We start from the raw sequence: 19,422 nt of genomic DNA, 5'->3' as shown, positions 1-19,422 counted from the left end.
TGAGTTTGATAGTTCATACGTGCTGATAGAGTTACCCAATGCACTACACAGGAAGCATAATACTGGAATGCTTGTCTAGTGAAAGAGTTAAATTTCAAAATTAAAAAAACCTAGATATGGTTTTGTGCCATAAGCTACAGATCTCATGTAACAGTAGGGTATTTGAAAGTCACAAGACACTTGTTATGGCTGCTCCTGTGAAGGATTTATGGATGATAATTTTGTGGAGCAGAAAAATTTGTCTCTTCCACAACAGGAGATGTTCTTTTAAGTCCTACTTCCTCATCGGTCAGGTACCTTGTTTGACCAAAGCCCCTTGCAGCATACAGATCTGAAGCAACTTTGCTTGCTGAACCTCTTTCTAATAAGTCTTCAGGAGCTTCAGATAATCTCCTCAAAGTTCTAGAGTCCATTGAAGCTCCCAAGATGACAGTCGAAGCTTGCTCCTCATCATCAAGAAATGGTTGAGGTGCCTCTGGCTCTGTAGTTTCGTGAAGCATTTCGCCCAGGCATCGACGTCTAACATTCTTCACAGCCTTACAACCAAATCGTTCCATGCAAAGGAGAACAATGGAGGCAACTATGCCAAGCGCAAGCATGAAAAGAAGAGGGATCACATTCTCCAAACCCACATTAGTAAACTCCTCATTCTCCAAATTCACTTCTTTAGGCCAAATGGTAAGAGCAATCCTCTGGAGAACTCCTAGTTCCTTCATATCTTGAAGGCTGAAAAATATTAGAGAACATTTGAAATATTTGTAGTTACCCTTTCAAATACAACAGTTAAAGAACTACTATAAAAAAGACTGCTGTTTTCAAGGTATAGTTGTTGGAAATTAAACACACACAAAAAAGACGTTGGGAAAATAAATATTAATAATGATGTAAGGAAAATATAAACTGCATCATGAAAGATCATCACCTCGATAAAAAAAATATTCTAATACCGGTAACAGAATATTTGAATGGTTTCTGCAACAAGTTTTTCTTATTTTTTGAGCAGAGACTATTCTTCAAAACACACATGCAAAAGACTGTTTAAGGCTTCCTCTAAATTCTGCCTGTTCACTAAGTTTTCTTTTTTTTGCAAGTTGCTTTACGTCACACTGACACAGATAGGTCTTATGGTGACGATTGGACAGGAGAGGGCTAGGAATGGGGAGGAAGCGGCCATGGCCTTAATTAAGGTACAGACCCAGCATTTGTCTGGTGTGAAAATGGGAAACCATGGAAAGCCATCTTCAGGGCTGCTGACAGTGGGGTTCGAACCCACTATTTCACGAATGCTGGATACTGGCTGCACTTAAGCTCGGTTGTTCACTAAGTTAAAGTGAATGTAGGAACCTTGAATTTTGTTACTGAATAGCACAAATTGAAATGTAGGAACCTTGAATTTTGTTACTGAATAGCACAAAATGGATAAATAACTTATAACTAGACCAAATTATGCATTGTATAAACAGATATGTAATTGCTGTTTATATTGAGCCTACCTGTAATTCCTTTTTTTGGCGAGAACTCAATAAAAGCTGAAATTTATTTATTTATTTATTTATTTATTTATTTATTTATTTATTTAACTGTACTTAATTTTGAAAAATTTTGTGTTGAATACCGTAGAAATGAGGATGGAATTGGCAAGGGTTCGAGAGAGAAGAAACATTGAGACTCTTCATAATGGTTTACCATTTGAGCAGTGGTGTACCCTAATCCTGATAATGAGATGTGCTGCTAGGGGCCTTTAGAAGGCTCATAGGGTCAGTTGTGCTGCAACAGCACTTTCTGGCCCAGTGAAGAAACACAACCAATTTGTTAAAATTATATTTTATTTATAATATTAATATTAATGAAAAAAATAAAAAATCCACAGCCTGTTTCCAGTCATTCAACCAGGTCAGGAATGGAATGAATGAAGCCCCCATCTAGTGGCGAGGATAGGAAATGTGCTGGCTGCTGGAATGGAAGACGACAGGGAAAACCAGAGTACCCAAAGAAAACCCTGTCCTGCCTCCACTTTGTCCAGCGCAAATCTTACATGGAGTGACCGTGACTCAGGTGGCACCACGCCGGTCTCTCACCGATGGATACTGTGGTTCATAATATTAATAATTGTATAAAATAAATAACAATGTAAAATCAGTATAATCTACTGTGGTGAGTAGAAAACAATTTCACATTAAACAATGCATTTCCTACATTATTTGAAGGAGCGTGCTGCATGCATCACACCTTAAGGCTGTATACATTTGCATTTGAGCCTTCTCCTAAAGTTGAAAATGAAAATGGCAGAAATCCATTTAGTTAAAATCACTCATCAGATGTTTTGCCGCAAAAATCATGCTAGGCAGTGTAATCGATGTTGGTACAAATATCTGGTTTTGAGATCATCCAGAAATTTGTCTTCTTGTGCTCCATGATTTCTAATACAGGAGGATGTTCTGATGAAATCAAGAGAAGAATGGCCATTGCCTGGGGCAGTCACCGCAAAGCTGAGCAGGATGTGGAAGGACCGTACTGTTACAAAGAACACAAAACTGCAACTAGCACACTTCCTTATATTCTCCATTGCCCCCTATGCAGCTGAGATCTGGTCAATCAAACAGGCAGATGATAAGAGGAAAACGGAGAGCTTCAAGATGTGGGTTTACTAACGCATTCTTCAAATTTCTGGGACTGAACATTGAACTAACGCCTCCATGCTGGAAGAACTAGGCATCCAGATTAGGCTTCTCGAACGAATCAACCAGGCTTACCTCTGGTACTTCGGATACATCGCCAGAAGAACAGACACTATGGAGAAGCTTGTGGTGGAGGGAAAGATTAATGGCAAGAGATCACAAGGAAGACATTCAATCAAGTGGGTGGACCAGCTGCATCCTCTTGTGGGGAAATCTCTCCATGAGGCAACGCTTATAGTGGCAAATCGCAAGACTTGGAGACAGAAGATCATGACTGTAAAAACATGAATGCCACCATGCCCTGTCAAGAGTAGAGGATTCATGAGGAGACAATTATACATTTATGGTACTGAAAATGTACACCAAAATACTTATAAACACACTGACAAAATATTAAAATCACCACAGTTGGCTCGATAATATTCCTAACTGGTTGAACAAAGCAGGCAATGATTGTGCATTATTACTAAATAGAGCTGCACGCAAGGCAGTGGTATTTCTTGGCATCCCCATTACTTGCTCACTGGCTCTCTCCCCACCACTCCCATTACAAATAATATTGAAGCAATATTGAACAATATTAACTGTATAAAATATATAACAGTATATAATCAACTGTATTACATATCAAACAATTTCACATTAAACAATGCATATCCTACATTATTTGAAAGATCATGCTGCACACCTGAAAGCTCTGTGCATTTGCATTTGAGCTGTTTATATGGTATAATGTTAATTTCGTTCTCTTCGGTACTTTGTCATCCCATAAAAGCTCTCTGATTTGATGATAAAAATCTGTTATTAATTTCAGGATCGATTTCATTACTTCCATTAATAATGCTGCCCAGATATGTAAACTGTTCTACATTCTCTAACCGTTCTCTGTGTATGTTCACTTGGCTTCTCTTTTTTCCTTTTCCACAGTGTATGACTATTATTATTATTATTATTATTATTATTATTATTATTATTATTATTATTATTGTAGAAGGCCATCTAGAACAGGAAATCTGAAATTCATTTCAGAAATAGTTTGAACATTTCTTGACAGATGTCACTACTATTGTTGGGAGATCAGAAGAATGCACATGCCCGGTGAGGCACGGGGCGAAGGGGGTTTCACCAGCAGAGCCAGTGACGCAATGGTTACCATAGCAACTCCGCTACTACCCAGGCGATTTTATATTATCTTCTACTGGCAGCTCTTCGCTCTTGTCAGTTGTAATCCAGCAAACTGTAAAGTGTGAGTCAATGTTTTCGTGTAGCAGATAAGAGCCGATCTGCCTGGACAGAACAGGAAGTTTGTGCTTGCAGGCCACATTCCTCATTCTTGCATTCTTCTCATCTCTACACAGTATCAACTTATGTTGTGCCCTCTGGGGTGAAGATGAACTATTAATTTTCAAAGTAATTTTGTGTGTCAAGGTTTCCTAAACTGAATTGTGTATTGATTGTTTTTGGTGTTCTAAAGTTATCAACACTTCTATCTCTTCCTGCCAACTTAATATGTTAACCAATGAGAAAATTTGTCATCATCCTCATCATCAGTGTCCCACTCCAGTTGCCCGGGTGTGGTTAACAAGCCTCCTCCACTCCTTTCCGCCCTTCCATTTTTCCTGCTTCATTACTTCTGCCACATCCAATCCAACTTCTCTAATGTCCTTCCAAATCTGATCCATCCACCTTCTTCTCAGTCTTCTAACTAGTCTTTTTCCCTTAACTTCTCTTTCCAATTCCCTTCTTGCTACCCATTCCTTTCCCATTCTTTTTACATGTCTGAACCATCTCAGTCTTGCTGTCTGTATCTTCTGTACTAACGGTTCTATATTTAGCTCTTCTCTGATTTTAATATTTTGAATTTTATCTCTTCTTGTCTTTTTAACTGACATTCTTAAAAATGTCATTTCTACTGCTTGGATCTTACTATCTTGTCTCTTATTAGTTACCAGTGTTTCTAGTCCGTATGTTACAATTGTTATGAAATACTGTTTATATAATGTTAATTTTGTTCTCTTCGGTACTTTGTCATCCCATAAAAGCTCTCTGACTTGATGATAAAATGTTTTTCCTTTATTTAGTCTGTTATTAATTTCAGGATTGATTTCATTACTTCCATTAATACTGCTGCCCAGATATATAAACTGTTCTACATTCTCTAACCGTTCTCCGTCATGTTCACTTGGCTTCTCTTTTTCTCTTTTCCACAGTGTATGACTACAGTTTTCTTTTTACGAATTATCATTCCAAACTCTTTCAGATTTTCATTCCAAATGTCCAGTCTTCTTTGTACTCCCTTTTCTCCCTTTCTCCAAATCACCATATCATCTGCAAATACCGAAGCATTCACTTCATCACTACTGATACTCTGTTTTACATGTTTTATGATTTCATCCATCAATATAATAAACAATAATGGTGACAGTGCACTTCCTTGCTTGAGATTTTTTTTTGTATAAAATGTTTCAGTCACCACTCCGCACTTGTACACTGCTTTTACACTCATGACACAATATTTTTATCTTATTAATTAATGATTTTGGTACATTCCTTTTCAGTGGGCATTCCCTTACATGTTTTCTCTTAACTGTATCATAAGCTTTTTCCAAATCCAAATTGGTAATTAGGGAGCTTCAAGCTCATATTGTTAAATTATTGTTATCTGATTATTCTAGACCTCTCTAAAATTGTTACTCAAGCTTACGAGCTAAACTCTTGTACCTGTTTAATTGTTATTATCTAACCCTGTTTAAAATGTCAAAAGGAACAAAAAATATAAGGAAGAAAATCAATTTTAAAGTTTTAAATTAATCTTCCGACTTTTACATATCCACCCATTCATGCCCGCAACTTCTTTCACCTCTGTGTTCCACGGTATATCCCAGGAACAACAATAATAATGGCATGTGGCCTCAGGAGAGGCCTGGTGCAGGTCTTTCGAGTTGATACCCTATAGGTGACCTGCCCTGCGTGTCTGTGAGGACAAGGCCCTATCTAAGAAGCACATTCTAATGGCAAAGACAGCACAAACACCCAGCTCCTAAGCTGGAGTAATTAACCAGTGAAAGTTAAAATCACCGGCCTGATCGGGAATCAAACCCATGACACCTTGAACCAAGGGCCAGTATGCTAACCACTTAGCCATGGAGCCGGACAATACATGTTGATAGCCTCAGTTATACTATCTATTGATTGATTGAGTAGTTTGAGAGTTGCAGGACTTGGGCAGCGTGAAGGTCAACATAGAATAAAGCCCAAACAGTCTGCATTCTCATTCCTGCACAGCAATACAACATAAGCATGCACTTGGCATGGGAAACCTATGAGTGGGGTTCTGCAAACAACTGTAGAAACTACGGTTAGTACTTAAAAGAAAATCCATGATGAACTTTTGCACCACATGGAAAATTGCAAGGTGTTTTGCTTTTCACTGGGTCTTTCACACTAAATAGTTTCTGGTTGTAGTAAAAGTATTCGATTGTCTGGTGTTACTGGATCTAAATGAACTTGTCGCTGATGTAACACATCAAACTAGCTCAAAAATGGGGAAGAGGATTGCGGCTAGACTTTACCTCATATAAGATGTCTGATGAGAAATTACCAGTGAGAGGGAAGTACTTAGTGTGAACAGTGACAGAGTGACATTAGCTGTTACCACAGTGCTAGCAGCAAAGTCATGTTTTTGCAGAACTGTCTTAGCAATAGTTTTGCTGTTGTTCATTAGGAGTGAATTGCTATCAGATATCAGTTTGTTTCTTGGATTACTTCTGTGTTAGTTACCATAACTATAGCCATTTATGGAAAAGAAATGCCTAGAAAGAAATCATGGAAAGTGATCCATTCTCAGAGCAGAATGATTGTATACCAATTTTTAAAATTCTATAAAGAAGAAAAGAGGAAATTACAACAAAGGTGTGAAAAGGACTGATAACTGTAAGTAGAAGTGAGAAGACAGTGCATAATATTGCTAGGAGGTATGGAAAAAAGCAGATATGGATGGGAGTCAAATCCTAACTTCAGGTAAATACCAACCACATCTGAAGAAGATAGAAGTGGGTAATTTTTATAAAAATGTTGTACATCTCACTTTCCTGATGTATTATCAAATAGAAAGACGTTCCCTTTGATAGTGTAATGTAATAAGAACTTGAAAGGATTGGGTTAGAAGATGGTTTGGAAAATACTCATTGAAGTAATGAGAAAACAAACATTGTGTGTGTGTGTGTGTGTGTGTGCGCACGTGTGTGTGTGTGTGAGAGAGAGAGAGTGTGTGTGTAAGTGAATTTGACAATAGCTCAACAGACACAAACGACGAGTCAGCCAATGCAGCAGATGAAGATTTTGATGCTTCAGATACTGTACAATGATTGAGTACTATAGCATGTATGTCCATATGTTAAAGATTGTAATATTTGTAACAGCAACATAACAGCATGTGATCTGTATTTTGCATTCCCAGCTGCTAACAGTCACTAGCAGTGCTTTGAAGTGAGTGTATAGAATTGCTGAGTGAGTGTATGCTAGCTTTCTGCCTTCCCAAGCAGCTCCTCCTGCAGCTGTGCTACAGATGTTCATAAATGCCAGTATGCTCACTCGTTAGCAGTAATGACTGACCAAACGAATAATAGAAGTCCTAATAAAAATAAAGACCATTCCATATAAGTACAGTACAACCTCCCCTATCTGGCCCTCTGATAACTAAACTCTCTGATATCCGGCCTGGTTTCTGGAGATTACTTCTTTAAATGCATATAACATGTTAATATTTTTGGGCCAGGATGTAGTGAACTACATTACTGAGTTCTACTGTAGCTTATAAGAAGGAATGCAACAAGGAAGTGCACACTGGGATTGTGAGGGATGGGGAGATTGTAGACTCACGCACTCAGCAATATCATGCATCTACTGTACTGCCTTGGTTTGTGTTAGTCATGAGTGTTACAGTACAATATTAATTTTTACTGTTGTGGTGATTTTATAGCTAAAGATAAGGTACAGAGTTTGTGTCATTTTAATTAGTATTACAATCAAAGCATGGCCAGAAGAAGGAAAAAAGACTGCAATGAGTTAAACAGGCTATGATAACAACCATCTTAAAAAGGAAAATGAGTAAAAGAAACTTAAACTTAAGTTTGAACTTTTTGTGATTTTTACATTTTACTCATGTTTTAGACTGTATTTAAACACAGTACTATGTTTGAATTTAATAGTGTGTGAAGTTGTTATAGGTCTAATTACTTACAAATAAAACTTTATAGAGTCTTTGTGTGAATTCGGATGTATTTTCATGATACCCTTGATATCCAGATTTTGCGTTATTCTGACTACCCAAATTAATCTAGATATCAGATGTTTTACTGTACATGTGGTTAAGTAAGGAAGTGGAATCACAGATAAGGCTTTTTGCGGATGATGTTATTATGTATAGAGTAATAAAGATTGTGAGCAACTGCAAAATGACCTCGATAACGTTGTGAGATGGATAGCAGGCAATGATATGATGATAAACGGTGTTAAAAGTCAGGTTGTGAGTTTTACAAATAGGAAAAGTCCTCTCAGTTTTAATTACTACATTGATGGGGAAAAAGTTCCTTTTGGGGATCATTGTAAGTATCTAGTGTTAATACAGTATAAGGAAAGATCTTCATTGCGGTAATCACATAAATGGGATTGTAAGTAAAGGGTACAGATCTCTGCACATGATTATGAGGATATTTAGAGGTTGTAGTAAGGATGTAAAGGAGAGGGCATATAAGTCTCACCAGGATTACTTGATTCAAGAACTGGGAAAATATCCAAAGAAAAGCAGATTGATTTGTTCTGGGTGATCTCTGACAAAAGAGTAGCGTTACAAAAATGTTGCAAAGTTTGTGCTGGGAAGACTTAGGAGAGAGGAGACGGGCTGCTTGACTAAGTGGTATGTTAAGAGCTGTCAGTGGAGAGATGGTGTGGGATGACATTAGTAGACGAATAAGTTTGAGTGGTGTTTTTAAAAGTAGAAAAGATCACAATATGAAGATAAAGTTGGAATTCAAGAGGGCAAATTGGGGAAAATATTCGTTTAGAGAAGGGGAGTTAGGGATTGAAATAACTAACCAAGGGAGATGTTCAATAAATTTCCAATTTCTTTGCAATCTTTTAAGAAAAGGCTAGGGAAAACAACAGATAGGGAATCTGCCACCTGGGCGATTGCCCTAAATGCAGATCAGTAGTGACTGATTGATAAGTGTGTTATCTGTATTCTGAATTACTAAGCTCTCCAAAGCCATGGAATGGACAGGTAAGGTTAGTAATAGAAATGAGAAGACAGTGTATAATATTGCAGATAAGTACAGGAGTCAAATCCTAATGCCAGGTAAATGTCGATCATGCCTGAAAAAGAAAGATCTAACTTGATTCAGATGGAGAATATAATTTCAAACTAGAGTCTACTTACTGTCTGTTAATAATCTCCCGATATGGACTGTGCTTGGGGAACATGATGCTGAGCGACTCAGGAAAGGATGCCCGGGGAAGAGACATTATGTTACATCCCTCGGGCGTAGGTGCTCCAACGCCCAGGATGAGAGAGCGCATATATGCATACTTGGAAGAGCACAGACGTCGAACAACTTCAGTCTTGGTAGACGGCAGGTTGTTCACTCCAGGGTAGATTAACTTCCAGTAGATCTGCTTTAGTAGTGGATCCTTAGCTTGCTGTCATAACATAAAATAAGCATTCTCTATCAGGTCCTTCACTGATTACTAAATGGTTTTTAGTGTATAAACTGTAATTTATAATTCTTTCTCTAAAACCCCTTATTATTTCTTTGTATGACATATACGAAGGCAGGTTTTTTTTTTCAACCTCCAATCGTGCAGGTAAAGAACCACACAAGCTGTGGGAACTGTTCGCGTATGGAAGGTGACTGCGCAAGTCCTCCCCTCTACCTGTGGTCACAGCCAACTTCCTCACACCAGTGTGAGCCGAGGTATTGGCACCGAAACATGGCCGCTACCATTGACGCTTCCGCCAAATATGAGGTGCGTAGTGTGATACATTTCCTTCAAGCAGAAGGGAATAGTGCAGCTGACATTCATCGACGAATGAGTTATGAGTGATAATGTTGTGCGTGAATGGTGCAGGAAGTTCAAAGAAGGCCGCACCGATGTTCATGATGAAGGGGGGCAAGGACGCAAGTCTGTCGCTACAGATGACATTGTTCACAAAATTGACCAAGAGGTTCGTAAGAACCGAAGGTTTACCATAAACGAGATGTGTGAGAAATTTTCTGCAGTTTCAAGGTCATCTGTTTACAAGATCCTAACAGAACATCTGCGCTATGGGAAATTGTGCGCCCGATGGATTCCGAAGATGTTGTCTGATGACCACAAAAGTCGCCAGATGGCGGCAGCGTTGACGTTTCTTACCCGTTATGAGGCTGCAGGTGGCGATTTGTTGAAGAAAATTGTGATTGGCGATGAGACTTGGGTTTCGTACGTCACCATTAAAGCAAAACAACAATCACCTCAATGGATGCACACGCACTCACCAAACAAACTGAAGAAGTTTAAGCAAACCTTCAACGAAAGGAAGATGATGGCTACAGTCTTTTGGGACCAAAAAGGTGTGTTGCTTGTTGAGTTCATGGAATGGGGGTCTACGATCAATGCAGCTGTTTATTGCCAGACTTTACGACGACTGTGGAGGGCCATACAGAACAAACGACAACGCATGCTAACATCTGGAATCCTCTTCATTCATAACAACGCACGCCCTCACAGTGCTCGTGTCACCCAACAACTTCTGCAGGAGGAATTTCGGTGGGACGTTTTTGACCACCCACCGCAAAGTCCCGATTTAGCGCCGAGTGACTTCCACCTCTTCCCGAGACTGAAAAAGTGGCTGGGAGGGCAGAAGTTCCAGGAGGACAAAGATCTTCAAACCAATGTTCGAGCCTATCTGAACTCACTGGCGGCAACATACTGTGCAGAGGGGATCGAAAAGTTTGTCTACAGGTGTGACAAATGTCTCAACCTTCATGGTGATTATATTGAAAAGTAACCACATTTGTACGTAACATTTGGTAATAAATTCATTTGGATGCGTACACTTTTCTTTCATTTATGACCCTCCGGAGGTTGAAAAAAAACCACCCTTGTACTTCACTAATAGCTACTAACATAGTGGAAAATTTTCCATTAGGTACTGGGAAGTAACATATAGTGTTACTCTTGTGTAGTATAGTATTTTTATCAGGTTCAAAAGTACAGAATATGTATCAAGCTGTCAAAAATGATCATAGTACGAAGAGCAATGCATCTGGCCCGCTGCAGAAAGCAACAGGAACTTACGGTGAGATCAAAATCTCTTTATTTGCAAATGAGGTGTCTACCTCGGTGGCAAATGGTGCACTAAAATACATTATTGTCTAGCACTAATATTAAATTAACAAGAGAAGAAAATTTTCCTATAATACAATATTATACAATTTACGCTAACAATGTTTTCTATTAAACACACAGCTCATCCTTAATAAATTTATAATGTTTACAAAATTCTACTTATAATATCTCCTGTACTACTTACAAATATAGTCAACTGATATACAGTATGTGGAATTACTTCAAATGATACTATACAACTGGTATAAGATTAATGTTTACATTGCATTTAGGCCCTATTTATTTACTTTTTTTTTTTTTTTTTTTTTTACCCATTCTGGATCCTAAGTAGCATAACGACCTGCCGCGTCTTAACCAGAGCCCCTTTTGCCACCACTTTTCAGAGTTCCTGAAGGGCCTTCACAGCTACCGTAGCGGTCCCAGGGCCCTCGAAGTCCCCACTGTACTTCACCCTTCCAGGCAGTCTCCTACTTTGGCTGTCCAAACTCCTTAGACCAGGGGATGGAATTAATTTATTCACACACATTTTTTTTAAATTTACAATTACCTGCACTGGTCGAATGCCCTCTAACACTTCATTTATTTTCTCTGTTGCTGTTTATACTCTTCTTGAATATCTGTACAGATTTTGGAAAAGGATCAAACACTACCCCTGGTAAACTGTTCCACTCCTTCACACCCTTCCCAATGAATGAAAATTTACCCCAATCGCTTCTGCTAAAATTCCTTCTAATTTTATATTTGTGGTCAGTCCTGCCGATATAATTATTTTCCAACTGAAGCCTCTCACGGATATCTCCCCATGCTTCTTCTCCTGTATAGGCTCTATATAATCCTATAAGTCTAGTTTTCTCCCTTTTCTTACTTGAAGTTTCCCACCCAAGTTCCTTTAACATTTCTGATACACTACTCTTTCTCCTGAAATCCCCTGTTACAAATGTTGCTGCTTTCCTCTGCACACTATCTATTTCTTTTATTAGGTATTCTTGGTGAGGATCCCAAACACTGTTTGCATATTCCAATAATGGACGAACCATACTAAAGTAACTTTTTTCTTTTAATTCTTTGTTGCATCCTTTAAGTAGCCTCATTACGGCATGTAACAATCTGTATGCTTTTCCAACAATGTCACCAATATGACCCTTCCAGTGCAAATTACTTTCAAATCTCACACCTAAGTATTTGCACTTGCCATCTTTTGGGATAACTACCTCATCCAAAGTATATTCAAATTCAGTTTTAAAGCTCCTGTTTGTAAAAGTTGTAACAGTTGATTTGCCTCCATTAACCTTCATATTATTTTCTTCAACCCATTGTTGGATACTTTCAAGGTCCCTTTGTAATTCTGAACAATCCTCAATGTTGTTTATTTCCCTATAAACAATTATGTCATCTGTATACAATCTTATTTTTGATGTTATATTGTTCCCTAAATCATTTGCGTATATTAAGAAAAGTAACGGACCGATTATACTACCCTGTGCAATTCCCTTCCAAACTTTCTCTTCCTGAGATACATTATTTCCTACTTTGACTTTCTGAACCCTTGAATTTAGAAATGTTTTTATCCAACGTGTAACCCTTACGTCCAATCCTATTCCCTCCAATTTCTTTAATAATATTCCATGTTCCACTCTATCAAAGGCTTTGGAAAGATCTATGGCTATGCAATCTAACTGGCCTCCTGAATCTAATTGATCTGATATGTCCTGCTGAAATCCCACCAGTTGTGCCTCACAAGAAAATTTCTTTCTAAATCCATACTGGCTCCTCATGAACCAATTTTTATCATCACATATCCCTCTGATGTACTTTGATATTAAACTCTCCAGTATTTTACAAACTATACTGGTCAGGCTGATTGGTCTGTAGTTCTCTGGTTTCCTTTTATCACCCTTTCCTTTATAAATTGGTATTATTGTAGATTCCTTCCATTCCTTTGGTATTACACTATTATTTATGACATAGTCAAAGAGAAATTTTAAATAAGGCACTATGTACCACCCCATTGTCTTTAATACTTCCCCAGTAATTTGATCACTTCCTGCTGCTTTTCCTTGCTGAAGCAGTTGGATTTCTCTGAAAATATCTTCGTTTGTGAATGAGAAGCTTCTTGTTTCCCTCTGTCTCTCTCCCTCTCTATCTTCTGTTTCGGTTTCCAACTCTTGACAATCATCTACTGAATCTCTAAATTCCCTACTAAATAGGTTTGCTTTCTCAGTATCTGTTAAATAGTGTTCACCCCCTTCTCCCACCATTGTAGGAATTTGGATTCCTTTTCCTTTTTGATTCCTGATATATGAATACAGCTTTTTCCATTTCCCTTTGTGGTCATTACCCTCTTGAAGTATGCCATTCATATACAGTGGAACCTCAATTATCCGTTCCCGGAAAATACGTTTTCCCGGAATATGCGTTCAAATTACGTGGTCCCGCGAGCATCGTAATTAAATCACGTTGTAAAAGTCCCGCATTATCCGTTCCTCGAAGAAACGATTTCCCGGATCAACCGTCCAGAAATTCCAGTCCCATCAACGCTAAATCCTCGATCAATCGTTTTTTAATAAACTGTATCTCACAAAAGGACGGCTATGGCATATTTATGGATCTTGGCGTTAACGCCCCGTCACTGCGATAATTAAAGCAAGTACTGTACCGGTACTGGAAAAGCGATCGGCGGTGAACTTGCATAAGGGACCATCTTAGCATCGCATTCGGGTGGTATTGTTTAGAGAATCTCGGAAAATCATAAAGCAGAGAGTGGCGACAACAATTGCAAGGAGACACGGCGCATTTCGACAGCTCTGCTTGAAGACGGAACGAGTTTCGTCAAATGTTCGCACTTATAAAACGTCCACATTATGTCCAGGGTTAGATGTTTATATTTTTACATTTTTCGATCGTACTGCCGAAGAGGTTTTTGGCACTTTGCTCAGGGCACTGCAGAGTAACTGGGCTTTCAGGCAGGAATCGAAACTGCTTCTTAACACAAATTCAGTATTTTTGATATTATCGTACATGATTATGTTAGCGAGACAAAAACACATGTTGCACCTAAATGTAATTTTAAAAAAAAGAAAGCCATGGGAGGTCTTGGAATTGCCTATTACCGGTACTGTTTAGGTCCTAATGTAAGACTGGGAATTTTACGTTTTCGTGTTAAAATACCAAAAACCGCAGTCGTTTTATTTGCGCACGTTACATTTTAAATGGTTGGTATAATTTCAAACTCGTACTGACATGTGCAGCGAGCGCGCTTTCCAGATGACCTCAAGGTCACGAATAACCGTAATTTCTGAAGTTTTGATATTTCTTTTATCTTTCCAATTTGATTGGATTTGTGACGCGCAGAATTGAATATAATGCATTCGAGAACTTTTAAGAATCGATACTTACATTCGAAACCATATTTTCGAGTTCAACATAACCTTTAAAAGTCGACGTAGGCCTAATTTGCGCGGTACGAGATTTCCAGAAACTGACTACAAACAGTATACCGGAGACCAAATTACAATGAAAGATTAAGAAATGAACGGATTTCGCATTCATTTTGGGTGCTTTCGTATCTAATGTGCTTTATTTTATTAGATGAGAGAATTAAAAACTACTTGTGGTCGATTGTCGTTTGGCTTGGCGTTATTAGATTTTTCGAAGAGTTTGGCTAGCCTAACCAAAGTCGCTGAACTGAAAGAAGTTTTCACGGGAAACTGACGAAGATTCCCCTGTAAAACTGAATATAAAGTATCGAGATTTTGAACTCGCGTACCGGTAATTAATGCGGTTTCGTGGTCTAACATGCCCGCCTCTCATCCAGAGGCCCGGGTTCGATTGCGACCAGGTCAGACAATTTTACCTGGATATAAGCAAATACAGTAGAGACAATACACGACACTTACGGATTTCGCCTTGCTAAAATTGGAGACAATTCGACGGTGGCGCTCCTAGTGACTTGACCTGAACAAATCGCGCTAAATTCAAATATCAATGGAAATGTATATACGGAAATGGATAAATAAATTACGTCTAGAAAGACAGTGGTATTGAGATATTAACTTCGAAGTTGCTAAAGCAATTCTGGATAAATGAATGAAGAATTATTTAAAAGGTTATTATTCAAAGACTGAAATTAGACATATAAACAAGGTGTGAAATGGACTGCTGTAAAATGGCTTGATCTTTCATTTATGCATTACTTTTTTTGCTTTAGCATTCCTGCCTGAACTTTTACGGTTAGATTTGTCTTTTTTCTCATTTAAAAACGGATCATCACATTAAGACACTTATCAATAAAAATATCGGCACATTCCTTACACACATGATGCAATGAATTAACATTTAAAAGCTGGACCTCTTAACATGAAGCCTACTAACAGAAAGAAAATCTATAAAATCCCGGCTTTAATCTGAGAAGAGGGATAAAAGAAAGAAAAGTTTGAAAATGTCGATAGTGATGCTTTGAGGAATATTTACGTACAATTAGGGTAAAAATGTAACATACCCTTGGCTGTATAGTCGAGGATTTTTAAAGTCGCTGGGCTGCAAATGATCTGAACAGGTCTTATAATTCTTATACAAGCGTAACGTCCCTTCTTTCTTGTACACTTTATCCAAATCGCTTCTGTGACATTTCAAAACCCACAGATCACACCTACAACAACACATCGGTATTGAAGGTTAACTGCTGCACTATACAATAAAATATGCGTATTATATTTTAAGCCCGTTAAAACATGGGTCGAGCAGGTCAGAAGATTATGAAGTACTATAAAAATCTCCGTCACTGGAAGAATATATTTGCAAACACAATATTACTTACTTATACATGTTCTTGTCACGAGGGAACCTGAAGAACGAGCGCGCATTTTTCTCTACTTCGTAATTACTGCAGCCAAACACAGCACATACCTTTCCCCTCAGGTTGAGAGGAGATATCAAGGAATGACACACGCTATTATTTAATTATGTCAACTCACTGAAAACGCATAAATAACACCAAAAACTTCACACAAAAATACACGTGTTCTTATGACAGAATCAGTACCGTTCAGGTCTATCCGCTAGAGTGAGCTCCAATAGCTGTCCCTCGATATCTCGCTCAGTGTCGTGTATTGTCTCTACTGTATTTGATATAAGTCTGGTTCCAGGTCCACTCAGCCTATGTGATTACCTTTAATTGTGGAGCTATCTAATGGTGAGATGGCGACCCCGATCTACAGAGCCAGGAATATCGGCCGAGAGGATTCGTCGCACTGACCATGCGCACCTCGTAATCTGGAGTCCTTCGGGCTGAGCAGCGGTCGCTTGGCAAGCAAAGTCCCACTGGGGCTGTAGTTTGGTTTGGTTTAGGAGTTTTGTAAGATTATAATTATACATATTTCATTTTTGTGATGTTTAGCCAAATTGTTGATGGTTTTCATTCATTCCCGGATTTTCCGTTTTCCCGTATTGTACGTTTTATTTTCATGGTCCCTCGAAAAACGGAGAATCGAGGTTTCACTGTAATTCTCTTTTGCTTCCTTTTTCACTCTATTCAGTTCCCTCATTAGCTGTTTTCTAGTTTCTCTACTCTCCCTACCCTCTTTGATTTTCCTGTTTACTATTCTACATTTTCTTTTTAATTTTCTTATTTCCCTTGTATAATAAACAGGGTCTGAGGTCATTTTACCCTTCTTAACAGGTACAAATCTCTTCTCTCCTTCCCAAATGATTCCTTTAAATTTAGCCCAAAGTGTATCCACATTACTCCCTTCACTTATCCAACAACTGAATTGTGTTTTAAGGTAAGTCCCAAATTCATCAACTTATGTTTTCTGTACAATTTCTTGTCTTGTGTAACCCTCTTATTAAGCCTTTTTGGTACGAGTCCTACATCCATTATTACAGCCTTATGGTCTCCTATTCCTTCAATTACCTCAGTTTTATCAACAATTTCCCATGGTTTAACCAAGAATACATCTAGTAAGTTATTGAGACGAGTCGGTTCTTGTACTACTTGTGTAAATCCTCCCTCCCAAATTAACTTATTTGCCAGTTTCTGTTCATGGGCTTCACTTGCAGCTCCTTTCCATTCAACTTCAGGCACATTCAGATCTCCCCCAATTATTACCATATCATTATTATTGCTTTTACGAGTATAATCTATTATTTTCTCAAAGATTTCCATGTCTCTTTCCTCTCTTCCAGGCCTGTATGTTCCTATAATTCCCACCTCCTTCATATTATCACAAACTAATTTTATCCCTAATATTTCATCCCTTTCATCGGTAAACCATTCATGTGAACAGTAAGTTTCCTTCACCAGAATAAACACCCCCCTCCCTTTTTATCTCCTCGGTCTCTACGATAGACTGTGTACCCTTCTGGAAATACTTCTCTATTACCCAGCCCTTCTTTCAACCACGATTCCACTCCTATCACCACATCAGTCTCATAAGATTCCATCAATGTACCGAATTTTAATTGTTTATTTACTACACTTTGACAGTTTACCAAGAGCTATTTAAAAAAACAAAGTCTAGCTTTCAAGCTATTAAAATTATTACGGTGTCAAGGGCAAGGAAAGAGAATCTGGCTCAGTGAGGAAAGCAACAGGAAACCTACAATAATATAAAGAGACTCATCTACAGACACATCACTTTTGGGTGTGTACACACTTCAGAATCTGCTATTCAAGTGGTCTAGAATAGGTTTCAATTTGTAGAGTTTCTTTGGACCACGTGTGGCTTCATCGTATGCTTCATTATTGACAAAGTGTAAGAATTTGAGAAGGAGATGAAATCTTCTTTCAGAGAACAGCTCTAGAAATACTGGGGCCTCTAATATCTGTCTATGAGAAAAGTAGCTCTTGTTGTCATGTAGCTGATAAATGCCTTGCAAGAGAAAGAATGCAAGTAAAGTCATAATTTTATCCTTATTTGTGTCAGTCCACTGATTCACTCTCGAATATAGTTTCAGGGTTGGTGTGCTTTCTAAAAACTGTTGAGCATGCCGGTTGGTTTCCCTACTTATTAGTTCCGCTAATTCAGGAGTGAAAAACAATTGAAAATATTCTAGCGGATTATTTATGTCTTCAATTTGTCATTTAGTCCAGGTTGTGCTGCAAATATAAATCTTGGCCGTTCAGATCCTATCTTTGTCCATACACTGAGCTGAATATCACTGCTAGTGCTACCGTCACGTTCACTTGAGTCGCTTTCACCATTGCACTTGTTATCTCCTGACATTTCAACATCAGTCTCACTATCAGATGGTTCATCACTCTCGGAATTGTCACAGTGTAATAGATCAAACAGTTCTTCTTCTCGCAGGTATTTCCAAGCTCCACTTGCACCTGCTGTAATGTACTATCTACCTCTCTCAGCAGTATCGCGGCCGGTACTGGCTGGCTGCCAGCTGGGCGCGGAACAAAAGTATTTCGCCCAGTCACGTCGTTTTAGGAGAGTGCTGCTGCAGGCAAAGCTCAAAACTACCATACATGCACAAAGGAAAGCGATGTTGGATCCTATGACGGAATAAGTTGTCATACCCATCGCTGAAAGACATTTACAATGTGATGACAGAATATTCCATCATGGCCACCTAGGAAGCCATGCGGCATTACCATTTGAAAGGTTTAACATGAACAAGCCCTACAAGTCATGGAGATGCACATGTTTTGATGGGCTTTCAGACTCATGTGACTTGATCATATCAAGAACAGTGATACCCAATCCATGATGGAAGTTGTGCTCATAATGGTAAAAATGCAAGATGCTCATTTAGGTTGGTACAGTCATGTCATATCTTGTGATGAGCTATCGGTTGCCAAGACCGTCCTGTGCTTCAACCCAAATGTACATCGGCCCCGTGGGTGACCTAAGAAGCAGTGGCTTGATTGACTAAAAGAAGACATGCAATGCGCCAACATCTCTTTTCATGATGCCCTTGATAGACAGAAGTGAGGACTCACTCGCATGCAAAACAGCAGATCCTGCGGCAAAGTGGGGTCCATACTAATAATAATAATAATAATAATAGAATATTTTTTTAAAGATTATTAAACATCAAATTCATATGGAAATTCATGAGATAGTGTGTACTTAAAGAATAAAGTTGTAGTTCTGAGTTCACTATATGGTAACTAGTCAGTGAGTTTGAGTTCTTTATCCTGAACCGTGCTAACTGAGTAACATGGAATTGCTAGGCGGGCAATAATTCCATTGTGGAGATTTATCTCCCGTATGCAGTTATCAGACTGTGCCGCTTATATGGGCTTCTAATAAATTCACCTGCATGCACCCCAGCATCAGTGGGTAGGGTCTGACACATCCCACTCTGATGAGTCTAGTGTCAGACCTAAGACGAAACGCTGATTAATAGA

The 19,422-nt window shown here is 38.5% G+C and overlaps 1 protein-coding gene across 1 annotated transcript in view; it reads right to left on the bottom strand.

Moving 5' to 3' along the window:
• Positions 1-206: 206 nt before the first annotated feature.
• Positions 207-19,422, bottom strand: part of LOC136874377 (probable glutamate receptor) — a 57,797-nt gene continuing 38,581 nt past the window's right edge. Inside the window, exons 9-10 of the mRNA XM_067148012.2 lie at positions 9,115-9,374; positions 207-726 (exon numbers count right to left, since the gene is read on the bottom strand). Coding sequence (XP_067004113.2) covers positions 207-726; positions 9,115-9,374 — 780 coding nt within the window. The remainder of the gene's footprint in view (positions 727-9,114; positions 9,375-19,422) is intronic.

Source organism: Anabrus simplex, chromosome 5 (assembly GCF_040414725.1).
Source record: "Anabrus simplex isolate iqAnaSimp1 chromosome 5, ASM4041472v1, whole genome shotgun sequence".
Classification (NCBI taxonomy): Eukaryota; Metazoa; Arthropoda; class Insecta; order Orthoptera; family Tettigoniidae; genus Anabrus; species Anabrus simplex.
The sequence above is the reverse complement of the archived record's forward strand: the minus strand, read 5'-3'. Positions and strand labels throughout refer to the sequence as shown.